At 44.1% G+C, this 24,501-nt stretch overlaps 1 protein-coding gene across 5 annotated transcripts in view; it reads right to left on the bottom strand.

The window, feature by feature from the left end:
- The window catches only part of DPYSL2 (dihydropyrimidinase like 2), a 94,057-nt gene that overhangs the window by 64,442 nt on the left and 5,114 nt on the right, over positions 1–24,501 (bottom strand). For 2 of the 5 annotated variants that reach the window (XM_037886282.2, XM_037886280.2), the window contains exons 3-4: positions 5,152–5,240; positions 3,782–3,966 (exon numbers count right to left, since the gene is read on the bottom strand). In XM_037886282.2, the coding sequence (XP_037742210.1) occupies positions 3,782–3,966; positions 5,152–5,240 (274 nt within the window). Of the gene's footprint in view, positions 1–3,781; positions 3,967–5,151; positions 5,241–7,985; positions 8,105–9,186; positions 10,229–24,501 lie in introns of those variants that run through there. The other 3 variants (XM_037886284.2, XM_037886283.2, XM_037886285.2) reach the window with 3 other exon arrangements.

Below are 24,501 nucleotides of genomic sequence, written 5' to 3'. Positions count from 1 at the left end.
GCATAACAGGAGAGGACACCACAATGGAGATGCATGTACAGGGGTACGTGAAAGAAAGAACAGGAAAGATCAGGCTCACGTCTGAACCCCACTTTGTGCCAGACCGGTTTGAGGATCTATTTATATACAATTACATATTTTGTTGAAGATGCTGGCTTCTTGCCCCATTCAAGGCTTGAATGGGGAAGGTTATGAATGGAGCCTTAGGCTGCATTTCTCCAAACCCATATTCCACAATGCTCTCATTGTCAAAGAGGAGAATTTGGGTGAAAAGCTTTGTCTGACGACAATAACATTACTTTGCCATGCTGACATGTTCCCTTAATTTTTCCTCCAAATGAGAAGCATTATCTATATATGTTACTAACGGGGTTAGTGCAGAGCTCTGGGAATCAGGACACCTGGATTCTATTGCCAGCTCTGGCCCCAACTCACTGTATGACAAGGACTATGGAGGAACAAGTCACTTGGGGGGTGGATTGGATTTTCACTGCACTAGGGCAGCCAACTCCCACTCCAAGTCAACAGGAGATGGCAGTAACTCCAATTCATGCCTTTGAAACTCTCCTCCTCATCTTCTCTGTGTCAGTTTTCCCATCTGCAAAATGGATCTAATACCAAATAACTCTTAGCTACCCCCAAATGTATGTTCTTTCTGGTACTTACATGGACCCCAATACTGTAGCATTGATCACCTCACAACCTTTAATATATTTACCCTCACACCACGTCTATGAGATGGTGGAAAAGGCGACCGTCCTTACTTTACAGATGGGGAACTGATCCACAGAGAGACTAGGGCCAGATCCTCAAAGGTATTTAAGCTCCGAACTTCCACTGGTTTCAATGGAAGTTAGGAACCTAAATACCTTCAAGGGCCAGGGCCTAAAGTGACACGTCCAAGGTCACATAGAAGTCTGTAGCCTCCCAAGTCCTAGGCTAGTGCCCTAATCATATGACCATCCTTCATCTGGGGAGAGGATTAATTAACGACATGAAAAATAGCAAATTAAAAAAATTACCCTTTAAAAAGTTAATTTCCTTACCTGTGTTACCAAGACCTCATCAGGTCAGCAAAACTGAAGAGAGTTCGATAAATGTAACGTTCGCCATGTAGCGCAGTTTGGGCAACGAGAATAAGACCAATAATGCTAGTACTTAGCCCTGCTCCAGCATGTTTCACTCATGGATCTCCAAGCACTTTACTGAAAGGGTTGTATTGTCCCAACAGGAGAAATGGAAGTCCAGAGGGGTGAAGTGGCTGGCCAATGTTAGGGGAAGAGCTGGGAACAAAACCCAAGCCTCGTGATTCCCAGGCCAATGCTATACTCACTGGACCATCGCTACCTGCTAGTACAACCCATCTAGTCAGTGTTTCTAGTGAATGATTACACAGCTGGTAAGCCGTGACTACTGCTTCTCATGCTGACCGGTATCATCTCATTGTTAATTTATGCTCCCCTTTCTGTCTATGATCAGTATCCATCTGTTGTTTCTTGCCTTCTACTCGGACTGTAACTTACTCAGGGCAGGGGCTCTCTTTTGCTTCTGTGTTTGTATAATGCCTAGGACCATTGCGCCCTGGTCTGTGATTGGGGCACGCAGGTATTATCACAATGCAAATTAATTATAATAACGGTCAGTTTCGCTTTCTGGTTCTCAAATTAACTCAGGGCTTCTCTGTTTGGGTTGCAAACATGGCAGGGGAAGGTTTAAATCCAGACAAGAAAGCTGTTTTCACTGAGACTGGGTGAAGATGAGGGTTGAAGGGGAAGGATGGTTTTGTGGTTAAAAGGACAGCTGGGCTGTATTCCAAGTTCTGCTACTAACTTGTTGCATGCCCTTGGGCAGCAGGGGGGTACTCTGAACCAACACCGCCCACTGGCTGACTTCCCACTACGAAACTTTTTTTTAAAGAACACTCATGATGGGGGAAAGGAATGGGTTTATAGGTTCTATATGAAAAGAAGTGCTTGGGCAGCTATAGTGGGACTCAAGAGACCCCGGTTCAATTCCTGGCTCTGCCACAGACCTCCTGCGTGGCCTTGGGCAAGGCACTTAGTCTTGCAGTACCTCAGACCACCATTACAAGAATGGGGATAATACCACTTCCCTACCGCAATATCCTAGCATTTCACAATCTTTAATGTCACGGGGGCCCATACAGGCACCTAAGATCATCGTTTTTCAGCCAGTAGTGGACCCTCTACCGGCCTGCACTCACTGTCACAGGCAGCGTTGATCTCATTCATAAGTTTGGATGCAGAATCCTCTTTCCCTTGCTAAAAAAAAAAAATTTTGTTCTGAGGGGCCAGAATTCTGGCAACATAAAAGACCTGGGCTAGCACAGGGGTTCGCAACCTTATTCTTGCTGAGGCCCACCCCAATCTGCTTTAAAAACTCCATAGCCCGCCTGGTTTTCTGCATATAAAAGCCAAAGCCGGCGTTAGGGGGTGGCAAGCAGGGTAATTGCCTGGGGACGCCCAGGAAGCTACGTTGCTCCGGCCCCATGCAATGGGACTTTGGCTTTCTGCCCTGGGCCCCAGCGAGTCTCACGCCGGCCCTGCTTAGCGGACCCCCTGAAACCTGCTTGCAGCCCCCAAGGCCGCTGCTCTAGCGGATGTCACAGCAGTAACCGGCAGAGGCAGCAGAGAAGAGCTTGCAAAGCAAACAATGCTCACATAGGACAACAGACTGCAGGATGTCCGATGGCAGTTCACAAACTCATCACTTGAACTGAGCTATATTTTACGTTTTTTCTCAGCTAGAACAACATAAATATGAAAGATTTGTGCAAAGAATTATTGGGGCAGATCCTCAGCTAATGCAAATTGTCACAGGTACCAAGAACTTCAGCCATTTAGACCAGCTGAGGATCTGGCCTAGAGATTTTAGTCAGTTTCACTTCCTGATTCTCACACACTAATACTGTAACATAATTCCAAAAACCAGAAAGATAATGTTTAATTATTTAGGGGGAGGGGGGTGTATTTCAACTGAATTTTTAAAATCAGTAACAAAACCTCGGGCCAAAAATTTTGAAACTTGGATGCTTAAAGCTAGGCACTTACCTCCACACTTAGGCACCTAAAAAAGAAGTCTGATTTTGAGAGGTGTACCGTACATGTAATTTGCATTGACTCATTGTGCCTCGTCAGTATGATCAGCCTCTACCTCCCATGAGGACTAAAATATTTACCCCAAGAGGCCCATGTGAAGTGTCCCCATAGTATATTTATACAGCACAGCACCTCATGCCCAAGAATGACAAAACACTTCACAAACAATACACCAATTAAGCCTCACAACACCCTTGTGAAGATGTTGTTGTTATAGCAACTACACAGATAGGGAGACTGAGGCACAGAAAGGCTAAGATCTGACCTTGCAGCCAGTGACATCAATGACAAAATCCCCATTGAAAATTCCTCAAGGTTCCACAGTCAGCCTGGGTGTAATCCTATCCTCATGGAAGTCCATAACCCATTGACTTGAAGGCTACATGATCCAACCAGGAATAGAACCCTGGAGTCCTGTATTCCACTTCCCAGCCCTGAGAGGGAGTTTGCCCAAGGGGTAGAGGAGGGAACAGAACTCAGGAGACCCAACTCCCAGTCCCCTACTCTAGCCAATAAATGACACACACACATTGGGAGGCAAATACGCTGCTATTTTCCATAAATTACGTTCCCCGCTTATAGATATGGTTTGTTCAAAAGAGCAAAGGGAACCTCTCCCCTCCCCCGCCCAACTCCCCAGGGAATACATATCTCTATCTTACTGATCATTGTGGTGCCTCCAGCCAGGGCAGCCTTGGTTCCTTGGAAGAAGTCATCAGCAGAGATCATTCCCTGGTCTGGCATCTGGAAGCGGGTATGGACATCAATTCCACCAGGGATCACCATCCGGCCATGAGCTTCAATGGTTTTCACTCCCCCTGGCACAATCAGATTCTCTCCAATTTGCCTGGGTAAACAGGTGTCAATCAGTGAGTGAGTTACAAATGTTATACCACATGAATATAATGAGAAACGTGTCTCAAGCGAGCGACATGGTCTGGATACGATACCCTTTAACAGGTGCCAAGGACACAGCACAACAGAGCAATTGCAGTACGTGGCCTCGGCACACTTCTGTGAAGCTGGCGTTCAGTGTATCGCATTTTCTTTATTTTCTGTCTCGTCAAAATCCCACTGGAGTCAGTAGGAGTCTTGAAATTGACTTCAGAGGGAGTTGAACTGGGCCCAGTGCAATAATTCATTCTGGGACGGAACGGTGATTTTTAGATTTTCATGTTGCTTTGGAAAGGACTGCAAGAATTTCTGCATGTATCCTATCTACTTTATTTCACACTAAAACATATGTACAGCAACCACACAAAAATAAACCTGCACATATGCTAGTTACCAAGTTCCTGATGAGACCCCAAAGCCCATCAGTCTGGCTTTTGCAAGGATTTATTTTTAAACACCGAACTGTGGATGGTACATCACAATTAATTAGGTGTCTTTCACTTGCTCCTCCAACTTCTAGCCCTGATTAAGAAAGCAGATGTGCTGATTATATAGCCAGAACAAGCAAAATTCCTGGTTTGTAACCTTTGGCCAGTCCATTTTTCCCCATGAGTTTTATTCCAAGGAAATGTGTAATACATTTAATGTGCCAGAATTGCATGCGTAAGGACTAAAAACCTAAAGGTGAGCCTGAAAGGGGCCTGATCCAATGCCCCCTGAAGTCAATGGAAGTCTTTAATGGGAAGATTTGAATGAGATTTGGATTGGGCTTCAAGGCAGTTTGCTAGGCTCTGGATTGAGAATTTCCTAGGCCTCAATGCAGCAAGGTACTTGAACACATGACCAGCATAAATTAAGCATGCGAGTAGTCCCACTGAACTCAAATCATTCAAGCACTTAAGTACCTCGTTAGACCAGAGCTTTAATGACTATGTTAATCAGAACGTATAGTACTTTTTTATTATTTAAACACCTTGGTTTTAGATCCCTCCAATCAAGCACCCCACTATGCATTACATATTCATTTCTTTCTGCATTCTAATATAGCTCTCAAGACTGAGTTATTCTTGCACTTCTGCAGTGCATTTACATTACATTTGCTAGTTTCAATCACATCATTGCATCAGGCTGCACTCACTTTATCAACCCATCTTCCATGTAAATGTCTGCATAGAAAGACTGGTCATCATTAACTATTTTACCACCCTTGATCAAAAGACGATCGCTCTGAAACAAAAAAAAAAACAGGGAACAATAATAATTAGGCTGTAAGAAAACTGACAGTTTGCAGCATCCGTTCACAGATAAAAGAGGAGAGGGAAACAAGCTTTGCATTATTCAAAGGGCATGTCAAAAAACAAGTCAATTACAGTACTTTCAACTGAAAAGATAAAGTATCATTTCATCTGCAAGTCCTTTCATCACTCTAATGATCCAAGAGCAAGCTATATTCTCTATTTAAAAGAAGTTTGGTTATGAGGCGTGTTTGTTTGCTTTACCTACCCCAACAACCAATTAAAACAAAATCGTTCACCCACCTACCACAAAAGTACTAAACGCCATTTCTCAAAAAGCAGATTGTGGTTTTTAACCACGTCTCTTATTTTTAACCTTGTTGCAGGCGTAACTTCCTAAATCCACCCATCCTAAAGTCACTACTTGGCTAATTGAGTCACACTTGCAGTCGGAGAAATTGACCAAAAGTCTGTTGCCACGGGATACACAACACAAACAAATCCATTTTGTCCAAGTCTAGCAAGGTTTCAGTTCAGTGGATCTTTTACTGTGTTTCTACACAGCTACTGCATAATCTAATGAAAATAAGCCCATATTAGCAAATTAACTTAAAGATAGGATTTAAGAAGCCATGTTATTAAACCTCCCTCAAATTAGATTGCTGTTTGGTAGAAACAGAAAGGTAATGCCAATGAGGCAGCTTTCAAGCCATTCCTTCTAGATATTCGCTTAGGTTACATAGCTCCTTTGCAGCTACGGTAAGTGAAAACCAAATGCATCATTTTGTAGTACTCGTGCACAATATCAAAACACATACTCTAAAGATCTTTAGGTGAGAAGGAACATGGGACATTAGCATTGTATTCATCCACTTTCCCCAAAATAGTAACTGCACATATATTTAATACTGAATTCAAAGTGCACATGTATCATGCAGCACTAAATTTAAACCTTACAAGTTACACCTTACCTCTCAGAAATGTATTTGCACATCTTCTGAAAGGAAACTGCTAATACTTGCCCCGTTTCCTTTATACAGAATCAATGACATTTCATAACCCAAGGCCTGACATACTATTGTCCACAGAGGAAATCCAAGGCTGATTTAAAAGAGGGAAAAGTGCATGACTTTAACATGTTGATGCACAGACCATAAAATTAGAAGACATGCTTTCAGCTGCATTATTTATTACTATTATAGAGGTAGTCAGGAGCCATAGTCAGAATTGGGGCTGCACTGTGCTAGGAACCATGCAGGCATATAGAAAATGGCAGTACCTGCCCCAAAGAGACTACAATCTAATTTAAGATAGGGGACCAGATTCTCAGGTGTTATAAACTGGCATTGCTCTTTGGAAGTCAACGGAGCTACAACGATTGCACCAGTTGAGAATCAGGCCCAAGGTGTTTAAGATTTGTATTTACGGCTAATTTTATATCATTGTACAAAAATCATAAAAGTTTTTTAGTCTCCAGTCCTTTTTTCTTATTTAAGGGAAAAGTTAATGGAGAGTTTTGGCTCCGTAAGGATGCAAAAAGAAATCAAGATTTTAAATTTAGGCTCTGCTGTGACAATAATGCTTAACAGAGCAACATGGGGCTTGAAAAACTTGCTTGTTTTCAATGCCAGGTTCCTGTATACTACGGCAAATTGTCCCACACTTCCATCATTCCTAGAATCACTGCACTAATTCCCTCCAGTGCAGCCTTCTTGTGCCATTAAAGGCCTGATCCTATTGAAATCAATAGTTTTGCCACAGATGACAATGAGAGCAGAAGAAAGTCCTCAATCCACTGTCACTTGGAAAATATACCAAAAATGACAAAATGAGCCTTGGACATTATAATGCTGTTCTATAACCTACTGCTAGCATTCAGAGTAGCAGCCGTGTTAGTCTGTATCCGCAAAAAGAAAAGGAGTACTTGTGGCACCTTAGAGACTAACAAATTTATTTGAGCATAAGCTTTCGTGAGCTACAGCTCACTTCATCGTAAACACCTCTCCCTTTGAGGCTGATCCACAGCCCACCGAAATCAACGGGAGTCTTTCCATCAACTTCAGTGGGCTCTGGATGAAACCACATATGCAGTTTGTATCTGTGGGAAGGACTGATACCAGACTTGTTCATATTTACCTTACTGATTCAGGTAAAAGTCTCCTATCCATTGAGCCAGATTCTGATCTCTTTACAGACGGATCTCAGTGGAGTCACGCTGTGTTTATACCAAAGTAAATCAAATCAGAATCTGGCTCATCTCCTATTCTTTGTCTTGTTATCCACCACAGCCCAAATAACTGCAATGTTCATTCATGAAAAAAATACACCAGTTCGCTGAAGACCCACAGCACCATCCATCAGTAATATTCAGCTTCCTCTAAATTGGGACTAGCGTTTTTAAAACCTTAAGATACTGGAATCTCAGTGAGAGACCACTAATTTTTTCTACCAGTTAAAGGTTCAGTCTTCTCACATTCCAGTCAGTGAAGTACACTGGGCTGCATAAATGCTTTTTACACACAGCTACCCAATTCAACAGCTCACATCCAAATGTCATACTTAATATCATCCATCCACTACCGCTGATCTTTCACTCGTCCACCTCTAAGGCTCAGGAACAAGATTGACGATGGGTGTGTCCTTCGGTCTAAGAGCGGAAAGCTCTTACACTGATACAAATAGTGCAAACTTGTACGTCAAAAAATAAACAAGGAGCATTTTTAACTGCCTCACTTACGCTGCAGGAAGTTAGTATCCTTGCACCTGTGATACCTGCACTGATCAGTTTCCATAATAATGGGGAAACGTAGGGTTTTATGTCACCGCTCCTTTTCTTTTCCCTTCAGATTTCATTCAGGGGTGGACTGAATTGTGTGTTGCAAGAATATTCCTGGGGAAGAGAAATACTTCCTATTTCATTTCCAAACCTAATCTTAAAGAGGGGGAGGCGTTTCTCAGATACCAGTACCAAAACAAAAAAAAAAACCCATCACCACCACCAGCAGCTCTTTCTAAGCATTGTTTTCGCTGCACTGGGAAGGAGGATGGAAGATGAAAAGAACAAGCCCCATCTGCTCATCTCATCGGAGCAGCGCCATTACCTCCTGGAGGAACAGCACAAACACTGTCCCCAGCTCCTCACAATCACAGCCCTCTTTGTATGAGCAGAGGGGGGGAAAGCTGCTTCAATCATACCAAAAAACCAACCGAAAAAAACCCTCAGAGCCCAGCCAAATCTCCCCCCCTCCTCCCAGCAAGTAGTGGAGAAGCTCTGCCCGGCAGATATTTCTATTCCTGAGCCATATTTTAAAGCCAGATTGTAAAAAATCTGTTTTGATGTCTATTTTAAAATCTCCCCCAGACCCTCTCTTCCCTCCCCAATCCTACCTTCTTCCACCCCACCCCTGCTGTCATTCTGCATCTACCATTCACTTCCCCACCCACCCCCATCCGCCCTGTTTATTACGAGCAGCACGGGCTGCCATAAAACATCAAACCGATACATTTTCAACTCCCCCCCCCCACCCCCCCACTCAGGGCTTCGGAAACCAGCCCCATCTGGCTCATACACCCACGAGCCAGCTCCCTCCGTCTATCCTTCCCCCCCGTGCACCGCCTAAACCTGCCATCCGTTTGCTCGGACCCATGCTAGGGTCGCAGCATCCCCGAGCTGATGCGCCACAAGACCAGCTCCGGGTCGACCGGCGTCCCACTCCTGCAACTTCAAGGCAACCCATTGTTCCCCCCCCCATCCTCTGCTTGTTTTCAGGACGTCTAGAGAAGGCTTCCAGCGATGCTGCGGCAAAGGAGGGGTTTTTGCAGGAGAGCGTGATCTTATTATCGCCCTGCAAAACCCCTTGCAATCACCTCCCAAGCACACAAAGGGCTTAATCCTCCCCCTCCCTCCCTTCCTTCCCTCCCCATGTCGCTAAACTCACCGTGATCCGTGGAATATTTTTCTTCCCCTGATAAGACATGTCTCTTGGGAAACAACCCCCAAAACAAAAACCGGGAGGGGGGGGGGTCTGTTTATTGATTTTTTTTTCCTTCTTGCAAACGTTTTATTGAAATTTAAAAATATATAGATAGATATAAAATAAAATCAATTGCAATCAAAAGGAAGTGGGGCGGGGGTGGGGGGGGGAAGCTGGGGTCTGCAGGGGAGGAAAAGGAGCTTGCCCGGCGCTTTGCAAATCGCAGGAACGGGGACAAACAGCAGCCCCGGCGCGTCTCCCTGTCTTTGCCCCGCTCCAAGCCCAGCCCCAGAATTAGACCGAAGGAGCCAGCGGGGGGAAAAATCCCCGTTGCAATCAAAGCCCGAGCACAAGGAGGCAGCGGGAGCGCATGCGCGCTCAGCCACTCCCTTTTCCTCTGTCGAGCGCGGGGGAGAGGATGGGGGGGGGGGGGAGAGCACCCGGCTCTGGCCTGGATTGGCTGGCAGCCGCCGGGATATGCAAACGAGCCCCGGCCGCTGTGCAATGGGAGGGGAGAAGAGCGGTAACATGCAAAGTGGCGCAATGGAGGAGCCGCCCTCCCCTCCCCGCGGCCACCCAACCCCCGGGGCGGGCTCGAGCTGGGAGCTCGCGGCGCGGCGGTGCGCGGCCAGGGTGCTGCCCCGGCTCCAGAGCCCATGGGGAGCAGGCGGGGCGGGGCGGGGCGGGGGGGGGGAGGAGCAGCGTTGCATTGCATTGCGTTGCATTGCATTGCAGCTCGCTGGATGCAGCTGCGCCCTCCTGGTCTTTGCACCCGGGCTCCCAAAGCCCCAGCCCACGCTGCCAGTGCAATGCCCCAGCTCGCAGCTGGCAGGCGTGGGGCCAAGCAAAGCCCCCTGCACGGGGCCAGAGCTCCGCCGCCGCCCACGCCCTTTACCACCAGCCACAGCGGAGGGGGATGGGGGGGGGGGTTGTTCCCCCCCCCCCTTCCGCTGGCGTGGCTGGAAGATGCTGCTGCGGAAGCTTGCACGGTGGGCGGTTGCTGGGTGAGATCAGCAGCAGGTTTGCAAGGGAATTGGGGGAGGGGGAGTTGCATTTTTTTTTTAAAGGGAAAGGAGAGAACCGCATAACCCTTGGCGAAAGAAAGCCCAGCAGAACAGGGAGCTGGCTTCTAACCGAGTCCCGGCCTGATGCTCGCGGATGCTGAGCACCCGCAGCTCCCCGTGGGAGCCAGAGGATGCTCGGTGACTCTGCAGTTCAGATCGTAATTTTGAAAGGAATATGCATGTGGATGCCACTGTTTTATCACACACACACACACACCCCACTGCCGAGCCAGTAAATCCAATAGGAAAATTCTTCCTGGAGAGCGGGCGCAGCAGGAAATACGGCACACTCCGTCTTTGTCCATCTCGCCCCTTCCACCTTCCTTGGCGCTATGGAGGAGGTGCTGTTTGAGACTGAACAATAGCAACAGGGCTGAGGAAAGGGGGCTAAAGGAGGGACAGTTGTACCTGTGGCCTGAGCTCAGGGCTCCCCCCCAAAAATCTGTGAGCGGGGTGAAAGGGGAAGGGGTGGGGCTCCAGCAAACTTTTAAGTACCCTGCCCCCAAAATTCTTAACAGGCCTGTATAGCAGCCCAAGGCAAGGCAGGGTTCGGCTTTGACCAGGCCTTCCCCTTTTCGATTGGGAACAACACCTACATCATCTGATGGCCTTTTCCACCCTTCCCAGAAAATACACACGTAGCTAAGGGGCATCCACATTCTGCATCTCTGGCTCCCTGCAAGTCTTCAAGAAGCAGGGGTTATGCTAAGCGCCATTGGTCCATCCAGGTCACATTCATTATTAGAGCATTGCCAACCCCACGGGTTCAAATATTGGGAATCAGGCCTCAATAATCATGAGATTAGCTTAACAATCATGAGCTTTTATAAACCAATAACTCCACCCAAGTTCTATTTCTTTGCTTCCGCTTTCTGAGCCTTAAGACCATGCTCGGGTCATGTTTCCAGTTTTTTCTCTTTGCCTGGGAGCTGGAAACTTACTTTAAAAAAAAAAAAAGAAGAAGAAGAAAAAGCTGAGATTCTCGCATAAACATCAGACTCCAAGAATTGGCGTGCTAAGGAAAACAATAACGAGCAGGTGCTGGTGACACTTGTTATGCGCTGTACAAGACACAAAGGAAACGTCCGATCCCTGGCCCCAGCATCTTACTATCTCAAGCCATTGGAATCACCATTCCATATCATATCAGTGGCCTATCTAACCCAGTACCCCATCACTGTCAAGGACAGCTGCTTGAGAGGATGAGACAAGAGACATTTTTCACGGACAGAGGACACAAATCCATCTCTGTTTGCAGGTCTGTAGGGGCCAGGTAATGACGAACTAAGGATATTATTTAAACTCCTCAGTGACAAGCGAATTATACCTGTTAAATACAGTACAAACTATAAAAGCCCTATGGGTCTGAACCTGCAAGTCTTGTTACTCACACAAGTAACCCATTTGGGGCAGGGGGAAATTGCAGAAAAATTCCAGGGGGAGAGAGCAAAGTTGAGCTAGCATATGGAACGTTGAGGTTATTATAGTCTATCCTGCAAAGGCTGGGGAGAGGGCCCAAAAAGTACAGTAACAGACATAATGCAGCATATAGATCTATGAAAAGTCCAGGGCGAAAACCCCAAGCTGGGGGGGCAACTGCCCCATAGCAAATGACACCTCTGATTTGGGGGCTAATTCCATGAGTAGGGGGTTGCAGGAATCAGGCCCTTTGGATCACAAGATCCTTCCAGATAAAACATACAATGCACGAATGTAAGAGATTATAAACTGCTTTAGTGTCCCACTGCAGTGCATCTTTTTAAAGGGAACACCTGTTCCAAGAGATCAACACCAGAATCTCTCTTGTACATTAGGCTATAAGGTTGCAGGGGGAAGGTAGAGTGGAGAGAGAAAGAGACAGCTTTTCCTGGATATACCAGGAAGCCTTACACTGATCAATGCTCCAATCCACTAATACCTGACCAGTAACAAATGAGAACGCAGCTCTTTATCACATGATTAACTTGTTACTGCGCTGTTGAATATTTTGTTAACAATTTGAATAGAAAACACTAAATGTATCAACTTGCCCCTCCCTGGTCTGCTGCACTGGAGGAAGTTTTGATATCTCAGCACATTTTTACTGGAGACCTGGAAGTAAAATGCTGGCATCAGCAAGCCAGGAAGCTGTAAAGAAACAGAAGTATGTCATTAGTGGCAAAGTCACACACACAGCCTATCACACTATGTCCATATTAGTAGCCTGGTTTTATTATTTATTAAATTCCAAAGCACTCAGCCAGGTACAGGACACAGTGTGTATAAAGTGCAAATCAGACCATTCCCAAAATTCAAGAGCTTTTGGATTTGAGGTTACTGTTTCAAGTCCTACATAAATTATTATTATGATAGCAAGGCCTAGAGGCTCCATCTGAGGTGAGGACCCTATTGTGTGAAGCATTGTGCAAAGAAAGACCTAGTCTCTCTCCCCAAAGAGACAAAAGGTGGGAGAGGAAGCGGGAGCACAGAGGTGAGGTGTGATGCCAGCATCGTACAGTAGGTCAGTGGCACAGCCAAAACATGAACTCAGGCTAGTGCCCTACCTACTAGACCACACTATCTCTCTAATAAAGAAACCCATAATGCTAGTTTTCATTGGCACTTCTATTGCCGATATCATGGAGATGTTCAGAGATTCTTTCCCATCACCATATTATCGTACAGAACAACACAGATGAAGAAATTAGATAGCTGGTTAATAGGCTGATCCCAAACACAAGATCTGAACAGCACAAAAGACACCTAGATTCTCATCCACTCCCAGATCACAACCCCATCTCTAACCCTTATGGGCAAGGTTGAGAGGGCAGCCCCTCAGCTGGTGCAGCCCCATTACACCAGCTGAGGGTCTTGCCCAAGATTTTTCCTTCTGGGAAGTTAAAAGACTTCAGAAGATAAATGATTTTAAAAAACAATTATTAAACTTCCTTGAAGTAGTGACTTAGAAAAGAAAACGTTGCTTATGAACGGACAGCCCATGCCTTTCCTCACATTGACCATCTTAAAAACGATGCGCCCTTGTTCTTAATGGCTCACGTTAATTAGAAACCAGTATTCTCTGAAAGATGTTTTGTATTGGAGTCTATTTTGTTTGTTTACAGGCCTTGGTTTTGCCTAAATCCACACGCTTTAAATTAAGACCAATAAATCCCAATGAAAAGTTAACTGCGGTCGTGAGTTACTAGGTTACAATGAATGGACTGGATAAATTTGTGACATCCTAGTGGCTTGTGGCATAGCCCTGTTGTGATACAACAATGCTATTACCAAAAAATAAATCCTGCCCATGCACTGTGGAAAGGGAAGGAATGCATCCAGCTCTGGAAGATTTAGACAGCTGAGGAATTCAGTCCATTGATTCCTTTTGTACTGCAGAGGTGTGGCTCTGCCTGAGGCAGGCTGGGAAACTTAAAATTAGAAGACACCGTAATGAACAAGCACTTTGCCAGATCCTTCTTGCCAAATGCTAAGCAGAGGGGAACTGCCAGTCAGCCCAAACCCTAAATGCCACCTTCCCGACAGCAGACAAAGGAGTGGGATGCTTAAGGTCATTGATATCACTCAAAGTCCTGGAAATTGCTGAGTGAGGGATGATGGAAGAATGTTAGTATCCCAGACCTATTTCTGCCAGTGTGGCTCAATGCATCCCTCATCAAGGGTGGAATTACCCAATGCACAGAGCCTAGGCACCAATTAAATCCCAAATTAAAGAGTAAATCTTCTGCCTCTGCACCCAGGCTCGTGATAGGAGGAAGTATTCTTCCCCAAGATTGGAGAATAGCTGCACTGCTGTTACATGGGAGCTATTCCTGTCCAATAGCTGAAATGGCGTCTGCAGGGCCCTATGCAAGCCCTCTTCTCCCCTCCCCACCCCTCTCAGTGTGGTGGGGGATGGGAGAATAAACGCAGAAGCAGATAGTTGTGTCTTGCATGTTCCCAGGCCTGCCCCCATCCACCCACCCACCGCATGCCACACAAGGAGTCACGCCCTGCAGGGGGTTCATGCCCGTTGACAGCCCCGACTAATCCTGCCCACCCTTTGCTCAGCACAATCACAGTGGTTTATTGGCCACTGGACCTGCCATGGCTGCAGTCAGGTTTTGCCTCTACAAGGCTTAAAATGGTGCATAAGGGCTTGTGCAGGTCCTATGGACAAGAGTGCATTTCATGTTAAAGGACCACTGTCCAGTAGGTAGGCCAAACCCTACCCGGAGTTGGAGGTGCCCACAATTCTTCATGACTCCTTCCGGTCCATGGCATGGGTTCGTAGGTCTTCAAGTTCCAGGCCTTTTCTCTTCAAACTTCCCTTGACAGAGTTTCCATCCTATCCTCCGTCTTCCATGTCTGATCTTGCTGTCCTCTTCCTCCCCGGCTTTCTCTGCTGGTCGTTCTTCTCCCATTGTTATCACAAGTCCCACCCACCTCCAACACGTACTCTCCAGGCTATCAATGAGAGTGACAAGTTCATCTTTTTCCTAATTTCTTCCATGTGTACTTTGTCTACCCTCTGCTTGCTTACCATTGTCCTCCTCGATATATCATTTCGACCTCCTGTATCTTCTTTTCTTCCATCTCTGTAAGACTTCCTCTTTCCAAACAATAGAGCAGGCAGGGACAAACACATGCAGCATGCACTTCTTCCTTTCAATTATTTACTTAATTGCCAGACCCAATGTACTCCTGCCACCTTTTTCACTGCCACCCATGCACACTGGGTTCTTCATTTCCATTCCCCAAATCTCTCTGATGGCACTACGTGTTCTTCCCAAGTGCACAAAATCTTCGGTTTCTGCTTCCCTCCTCAAGCCTCACTCAACAGCTCCTCTTCCGTACCCCCAACTTGCATAACTTCAGTCGTCTTTGTGTTTTCCTTCAGACCACGGTCTTCAAACACACATGCCCACTCTGATACCATCTCAGGTCCTATAGATAGAATTTAATAGAGAATGAGCATCTCTTTCACTTCCAGATCCTCCGCTGGTGTAAATCAGCATAGTTCAATTGACTTCAGTGGAGCTACACCTCTTTATACCAGCTGAGGATATGGCTCAAGAGGAGTTTTGGACTGTCCTAGCAAATGTAGTAAAGCAGCGTTTCCCAAAGTGTGGTACGCGAACCCCTGGTGGTACGTGAAAGGGTTTCAAGGGGTACGCGGCAGAATTTATTTTACTTTATCATCGGTTTTTTTTAGCAGCAGAAAACAATTCACTAAAATTTAATATATGAGAATGATGTACACTTGTACAGTAGAAATGCACACAGGTGTACATTGTAACTAATATGATAACACGTTCAGTAACATCTAATCGCACAGCAAAGCCGACGCAAACCACGCATGCGCGTTACCGCGGCTCGGGCAATGCACTTGCCTTTGTGGCTTGCGCAAAAGGCATGCTGACGGATAAAAGATAAAAGTGAATCACTACTCGTAGTAATCTAAAGATCGTAGCAAGTACATACTTGGTGTGTATTAATATACACAATTTCTCTTTTTGTTAAACTCATTTACAATGGATCGCTGGCTGAAAACAGGAAGTTTGAAACGTACAAAAGAAAATTATGAAGGAAATATGAATGTTAGTGATAATTATGCTGAAAAATGCAGTGATATGGAGACATCAGACAATTGTGACGACAAAATCAGTGAACCGTGTGAACTATCTGTAAGTTTATTGAATGTATCAGCTGCAAAGAAAACAAAAAAAAGCCCGCAAATCTGCTGAAGAATATCTTAAACTGCGATTTTCATGGACTGGCAATGAGGTGGAGCCCGTTCCACTATGTGTGATTTGTTACGAGACTCTCACAAATGAAAGTATGAAACCATCTAACCTAAAACACTATTTCGATAGCAAACAAAGAATACGAGGGAAAACCTGTAGAATTCTTCGAAAATAGGCGCAAAGATCTCCAAAAGTCCCAGAAAACAATTTGTAATGTGACGGGAGGTGAAAATATGAAAGCTTTGGCAGCTTCCGATAGTGTGGCATACTTAATTGCAAAGTCCAGAGCTGCTGAAGTGATTGGCGAGACATTAGTAAAACCTGCAGCCAAAGTAATGGTGCAGGTGATGATTGGAGACAAGGCTAGCAAAGCTATAGATTGTGTCCCCCTCTCAAATAACACGGTTCATCACAGAATCACAGATATGACCGAAAACATAAAGCTGCAATTATTGTCAAGAGTACAAAAGAGTCACTACTATCCACTGCAAGCGGATGAATCCACTGATATTGTGAAGTTAGCTAATCTTTTGTTGTTTGTCAGATATGAGCTGAATAATGAAGTCCACGATGATATTTTGTTCTGCCAACCTATGCCAATACATACAACTGGAGAAGCTATTTTTCAAGCTATTGATGACTTTATCAAAAACAATGACTTGGATTGGAGTCGTTGTGTTGGAATAAGCATGGATGGCGCCAGAGCCATGACTGGTTCGAAGAAAGGAGCTGTTGCACGTATTCAAGCTGTTGCACCAGAAGCAAAATCGACTCATGGTTGCATTCACAGGGAAGCACTCGCCATCCAGAACATGGAGGCAGATCTAAAGCAAGTACTGGATCAAGCTGTGAAAATAATCAGTTTTGTGAAAGGCCTCCCTCTGAACGCCCGGCTGTTTTCTCAGCTTTGTGATGAGAGGGGCAATGATTACACACAACTCCTATTTCACACTGAAGTGCATTGGCTTTCGCGTGGAAAGGTTCTGAATCGCCTGTTTGAGCTGCGAGAAGAACTGCAAGTTTTTTTAGATGAAACCTTTAACCTGCAAGACTGTATACACAACTGGAGATGGCTATGCAAACTAGCATATATTGCAGATATCTTTGCTCATTTAAACAACCTCAATCTATCTTTGTTGCAAGGGAAACTCATCTCCATATTCCATGTTCGAGACAAAGTGAGCGCCATGGTTGCAAAATTGAAACTGTGGCATAAACGTCTTAGTCGTCGTGAACTGGATTCCTTTCCATCTCTTCATGACTTAGTAATAAACTCGACTAACAAACTTGATGGTGATGTGTTACAAACCATGAAGCAGCATTTGGAAAGCTTGCAGAAAGATCTTTGGAAGTATTTCCCTGAACCAGATGGCACCTTTGAATGGATAAGGAACCCTTTTATCATCAATGTTCAAACATTGCCGAATAACCTCTCTGCTTCAGAAGAACAGCTCTTGGAGCTGGCTTCTGATAGCTTCCTGAAAACAAAATTTGAGCAAAATACACTGATGTCATTTTGGTTGGGTGTTAGCTCTGAATATCCAGCTCTATCGGACAAAGCTGTCAAGTATCTTCTGCCTTTTCCCACCTCGTATTTGTGCAAGATCAGATTCTCTGCACTGGTGGGCATCAAAACAAAAAAACAAAATTGTCTTTTTGACGTGGAGCCCCAGCTTCATCTTAAGAACACAAACATCGAGCCAGATATCCCCGCGATAGTGTCTGGTCAAAAGCAGTTCCATCCCTCGCACTGAATAGTTTGGTTTGTACTGAAAATTTTTCAAAACTGAAAGAGTAAGTATTAAAACTAGTGCTTTCTTCACGAACCTAGCCAAACCAGCGTATTTTAATTTCAGAATTATACAAATTCACCATATATATATATTATATACACACACACACACACACACACACGCGCGCGCTGTTCTGCCAGACTGTTGATTCGCTTCTATTATTTTAATTATTTATAGTACTGTTTCTATATGTAATTATTATTTCTATTAAAATTTTTGTTTCGACTGTATGTAATATAATTTTGCATTTATTTCTAACAAACATTTAATCCAGAATGAAACGAATTAAGAGTGCGTTATAAAAATGTGGCGACCACCCCCCATCCCCCAAATTATCTTCACTGGAGAAGGGGTATGCCGGTAAGACAAGTGTCTCAAAAGGGGTACACAACAGCTGTAAATTTGGGAAACACTGTAGTAGAGAATTACATTCCCACTATAAATTACAGGATGGTTCAAGTGAAAATCTACAGAAAGGATCTCTCTCTATTTAAGTCTCTAGGATTTTTGAGTAATTGCAATAAGACCCTGCTGAGTTTCTACAACATCCTGTTGGTTTTATCCCTATTAAATTCTTCACAGGTTTTCCATAAGGTCATTTTGTGATGGCATGAGAACAGAAACATATATTTTGAAGTGCAATGAAAAGAGGGATCGGGGTGGGTTTAAACCTTCCCTGGTAGTTCTGGAAACTCCACAACAGCATCAGCCTTAGTATGTGAGAAGCAAGTTAGAAACAGATTGGTTTCACTCAACCAGCTTTATATTTTTTTCCTAGGAAAAGAGACATGTTAGATGACAGATAAATGCTAATACGCCACCCCCATTAGCTGCTCCTCCTGTCACCTGAGTCAACGGGAGTCTTTTTATTGCCTTCAGGAGAAGCAGGGTTGGGCCAATAGAGGTTTCACTTATTCATAACTCAGGCCCTGATCAGCACGCGTAGATTGCTACACCAGCACAGAGCCCCATTAACTGGCATGTGCATACAACATTCCACCAACATGCCGTCAAGTGCTGGAAGGATTAGAGGGGAGTTGGTAAATATCTGTAGGGGTACATTTGTCCCTCCCAAAAGGTGATGAAAGAAATGTCTACCATTAATAGCTATAAATTACAAAGGGGAACTTCTGTCACTAGTGGGGATGGGGGGTATTTTCTTTTGACCGCTAATAAATGTTACAGCTTAAGTTAAATGCACACGGGGGTCAAATAAGCTATGATGATGAGGTACAATCTTATGACTGTTTTCAGCCTCTACAGACAGACATTCTGAATAAATAGTATCTGAAGTTTTGAGTGGAGGGTTTATTTTCCATTTGCGCAAACAAGTCAATAAAAGCAAATCAAAGTGTTTGTCTCTGGATTAAGTTTTCGTTGTTGCTCTTAATATCATGAGAAACATAAAGACGGTTCGGACAGAACCGTAAGGGCTTATGTAAGGGCTGTTGTCGCCAAGGTTTGAACCTACAACCTCCAGAGTTAAAGCCTGAATGAACTCCCAGAGGTTGAGCTGAAGCACTAAGGCTAGGAGTCAAATTTTCTATGGCTTTCAATGGGAACGAGGGGTCTAGCTCCCTTAAACCCCTTTGAAAGTCCCAGCCCCCTGGCTGGAAGCTTTCACAGACATATATGCTCTTTGGATCAGGCATAGAGGGGCATACATAACACACACAGAATGGTTTCTATGCTCATATCCCGAGGACAGATGAAGTTTATCCCAAGCATTTCAGGCCCACAGCTGTACTAAGATAAGCTCCCACACTTTCCTAACTGTTGTTATTATTACTACGACTTACTAACACTTTGTATTAGCTAGTAGGCGAGGGGTAGAAAATAAGACAGAAAATATCACAATGCTACTAACTAAATCCATGGTGCACCCACACCTTGAATGCTGTGTCCAGTTATGATAGCCTCATCTCACAAAAAGAACATAGTGGAACTGGGGAAAGGTTCAGAGAAGGGCAACAAAGATGTTCAAGGGTATGGAATAGCTTCCGTATGAGGAGAGACTGAAAAGATTACGCCGATCATCTTAGAAAACAGACGATTTAGGGGGGACAGGACAGAGGTCTATGAACTTGTGAAGGATGTAGAAAAAGTGAATTGAGAAGTATTATTTACCCTTTCACACAATAGAAAAACCATGGGTCACTCAAAGAAATTAATAGGCAGAAGGATTAATACAAATGAGGAAATACTTTTTTCACATAATGCACAATTAACCTGTGGAACTCATTTTCATGGGTTGTCGTGATGGCCAAAAGTATAACTTGGTTAAAAAAAAAAGAACTGCGGAAGTTCATGGGGGATAGGTCCATCAACGGCTACCAGCCAAGATGGCCAGGGATGTAACCCCATGCTTGGGGCAACCCTAAACCTCTGACTGCCAGAAGCTGGGAGGAGAAGACAGGGTAGATGTCTCCAAAATTGCCCTGTTCTGTACACTCTTCCTGGAGCTCTGGTACTGGCCACTGTTGGAGGCATGATACTGGGCTAGATAGACCATTGGTCTGGCCCAGCATGGCAGTTTTTATGTTCGTACATATTGCAGAAGCACCTCAGCGTCCCAGTCAGGGATCATGGCCCCGTTGTGCTAGGCGCTGTAAAAAACATAATAAAAAGATGGTCTCTGCCCCGAAGAGCTCACGATCTAAGTACTCTAAGGTTATCATTTTGGTCATTTGGGTAGGTCTCGCCACCAAAAAACCATTTGGTATCAATACCATGGAGTTTATCTTTTCTCTTGGATCTTCTGAAGAATGGGAATCTCCTTTGTGCTTGAAAATTGGTTAGTCTCTAAGGTGCACAAATACTCCTTTTCTTTTTGCGAATACAGACTAACACGGCTGCTACTCTGAAACAGAACAAAGTTTGTTGATTCTGGCTATATTAGGCCCAGATCCTCAAAGGTATTTAGGAGTTGGGCCTTAGATCCTTTCGCAAGTTTGCTCCCAAATGAAGACTCCCTTTAGGGGTTCAAATGAGGGAACCGTTTATGTAGAACAGCCATATTAACGTTATTCTAGCTGGGATGCAGAGCTTGCTGACAAAATAATGTCTCACCTCTCCAACAACCTAGTGGGTACGGAATCAAATTTAACATACTGCAGATATGACAAAGGATATGAGGAATTAGACACAGCCTTGTCTGTAACAGATTTGGGCCAGACTTGGAAGACTGCCTTGTAGATGATAAAACAAGCTAATCATTTAAAACTATGTTCATATTACTTGTATTTCAGTAGCACTCAAAGCACTTGATTACTTCCCCATTAGCACTGTAAATACACAGGAAGACAAGGAGCATGTGGCCCAAACAGTGGAGCCTCTTTAGTCCAAATGGTATTTGTTGGCACCATATCAAAGACCCTGGTTCTTTTCTGCATCAGAAGGAATGATGAGCGAATTGGTAAATTCGTGATAAGCACTTAATAGAAAACTATGCTCTCAGAATGTGTGGCATCCCCCTAGCATGTGGATTGGTGTCTTAAAGAGGGATCCAGGAAGCTTGCAGGATTTTTTCTGGTTTTCCAGTAGCCAGACAAATGATTATGATCCATTGGGAGAATATGCAAGTCATTTCTCCGTGTAATTATTTTGCAAGTAGTGATTATCGAATCAAGGCTAGAGAAATTACAGGAATTGTAACAAATTAAACTTGGAACAGCCTTTCCAGCTGTTTGGAACAACCTCTATTGTGCTTTGCACAATGGGTCCGTTAGCATTCCAAAGTCTATGATTGTTTGTGCTCTGTACAATGTCCTGTTAGTCATTATTTGTTGCAGGGATGGGCAAGCATGATCATGACAGCTTGAGGATTTTGCAACAACCCCAGTTATTTTGCAGGTTTGCAAAACTGTTTCTGGAACCTCTTTTTCCTTGCATGTTAAATCCACTTTAGTCCCTCCGTGTTGATACAGTTTTAAAATAGAATTGCTTTCCCAGTCGGTGTTTATTAACTATTGTTATTCATGGGCCCCATTCATGCCTCAGGGCCCCATTGCGTTACTTGGTGTACAAACACACAGTATGAGCCAGTCTATGCCCCAAAGAGCTTACAGTCTAAGCAGATAAGAGAGAAAAAGGGAGTATTATTTATTCCCATTTTACAGATGGGGAACTCAGGCACAGAAAGATTAAGACAATTGCTTCAGGTCACCCAGGAAGTCTGAAGCAAAGCCACCTAGGGAGAAATAAACAACCTTCATCTTTATTTGGATTAGATTGAACAGAGAGATCACTCGTCTCAATCTAGTGCATTTACCATCCTTCCTACCTATGCTACATACCGGCCTGGCAGGTGCTATGTGTCAGTTATTTAGATTAATGCCCTGATTTTTGGAAGAGCCAAGCACCTCAGAGTCCCACTGTAGTCAATGGGACCCTCAGGTGCAAAGTAACTCTGAAAGCCAGGCCATGTATTTATTTCCTATCCCATTTCTGCTCCTTTACTCTGATCATCACCCCTTGATCCTTTCTCGCCCAGTCACTCCTAATTAAAATGCAAGCCCGATCGTATTTGAGTGACGCCAATTAGCTGTGTGACCTTGAGCAAGTCGCTTCCGGACTCTGTGGCTCAGTTTTCCCACCTGTATAGTGGGGATAACAATACTGACCCTCCTTTGTTAAGCACTTTGAGATCAACAGATAAAAAGCTCTATGTATCAACTCTTCCCAAATCAGGAGTAAAGTAAGGTGAAGTTTTTTTAGCCAAAAGGTTTAGGTGGAAAGTGCAGATTCAGCAGCACCAAAACAGTTTGTGAATTTGGGTCAGTTTTGATAAATTGTGTAAAAAAAAAAACAAAACCCAATTTTGATTTGTTTGGTTTGAAACAACTTTTTCTTTTGAAATTTCCTTCAATTTTATATTTAAAAAAAGTCAAAACCCTTTCAGATGGTTGAAATTGAAATAAAACAGTTTGTTTTAGGTCAAACAAAGCATTTCGTTTGACAAGAAAGGTTTTTGGTTTTAAATTTTCAATTGACTGAAAATTGTGAAGAATTTTGTTTTTGGCTCAATGTGAAACTATTCCCCCCCCCCCCTCATTATTTTGGAATTGCTCCATGAGCCAAAAAATACGTTATTTGCAAGCTCTAATCAGGGGCCCACCAAAGCTGCTGATTCACAGGTCCCAAAAGGTGGATGTGCCAAAATAAAGTGATGCTCTAATAATCCCTGCAACTAGGGTAGAAGTTTTGGATAACTAGACATCCGGACTGGAGCATCCAACTGTCCTTCGGTCAGCACTCAATATGCCTGCTGACTTCAATGGGAATAAAAGGACTGCCAAGGTAGATCCTGAGTCTCTGCCTAATGACAGCTTCTTTCATAGAATGCAAAGGGAAGAAGCCACAAAGGGAGAAATAAATAACCTTCATCTTTATTTGGATTAGAAGCTGACCTCCATTAGTAGCAACATTTTCACCGTAATAGTGCTTTGCTTCATAAAGTGCTTGGATATCCTGGGACAAAGGGCAAACACTGGTCGCCTACAACCTCTCCCCCCTTCTGAGATAGGGAAGTATTATTATTCCCCTTTATAAAGGAGGAAACTGAGGCACAAAGCGGTCACATGGCCAAGCCAAGGAGGGGCAACATGGTCCAAGTGAAAGGGGCTCTGGAGTGAGAGTCAGGAGACCTCAGCTTTATTCCACCAGTAACTTTTGGGCAAGTCACCTCACCTCTCTATTTCCCGTTGCACTCTTTGTCTGTCAGACTGTAAGCTCTTTGGGGCAGGGTGTGTCTCTTACAATGTGTTTAGACAGTGCCTAGCACAATGGGGCCCTAGTCTTGGCTGGGAACTCTAGGCACTACCATAATAATTATTATGACACAAGGAGTTTAGAATTTGCCTCACAGGAAGACCAGAGTTGCAATGAAACCAGATTCAAACAGTTGTTAATTTTAATTAACCTTTCCAGTGTGTTAGCATAACCGAGAGCTTTGGTAACAATAAATGGAGCTGCCTGGTATTTTTAGATCTCTCTCTAAGCAGAAAAATCAAGTGAGCAGCACACACAAGATAATCTATATTTTTAATTGCAGTTACATTGTATTGTAATTGTCTGCTGCCAGTTATTCCATACGACTAATGAATGACTGATAGAAAAACTACATTCTGTCTGAGAGTGGCAGTGCGAGGTGTTGTGGGAGGCAGTGTGTTATAGCGGATAGAGACCTATACTAGCAGTCAAAGTTCCAGACGTCAAAATCGGGACATCTGGTCACCCTACCTAGCACAATGGGGCCCTGATCTGACAGGACCTCTTGATGCTACTATAATACAAATAATAACTATATAACCACTTTTCTGTACGGAATCATCACACATTGTCAACCTCAAAACTTCAAATTGGCCTTTTGGGGGACAGATCTTTTATTCAAATGCCTGTTCTTTAAAGGACTGGAGCCAGTGGTGGAGAAATTCAAAATCCAACTGTGAAGTTAAATCAGAAGCCCTGATTTTTGATGGACTCAGATGACTGTACATAGGCCTGGGTTTAAAATGATCATTAATAGTAACGATACCGTGCACTTTATAGCACCTTCCATCTGAGGACCTCAAAGCTCTTGACATGGCGAGTTTAATAATTAAACACCTTAAATTTTAAAAAATTCTCAACATTTTCTTTTTTTTAATCTCATTTACTTCGCATGGTTTTTGTTTGCTTCTACTCCTTGCACTTCACTCC

This window comes from Chelonia mydas, chromosome 26 (genome assembly GCF_015237465.2).
Source record: "Chelonia mydas isolate rCheMyd1 chromosome 26, rCheMyd1.pri.v2, whole genome shotgun sequence".
NCBI lineage: Eukaryota > Metazoa > Chordata > Testudines > Cheloniidae > Chelonia > Chelonia mydas.
The sequence above is the reverse complement of the archived record's forward strand: the minus strand, read 5'-3'. Positions and strand labels throughout refer to the sequence as shown.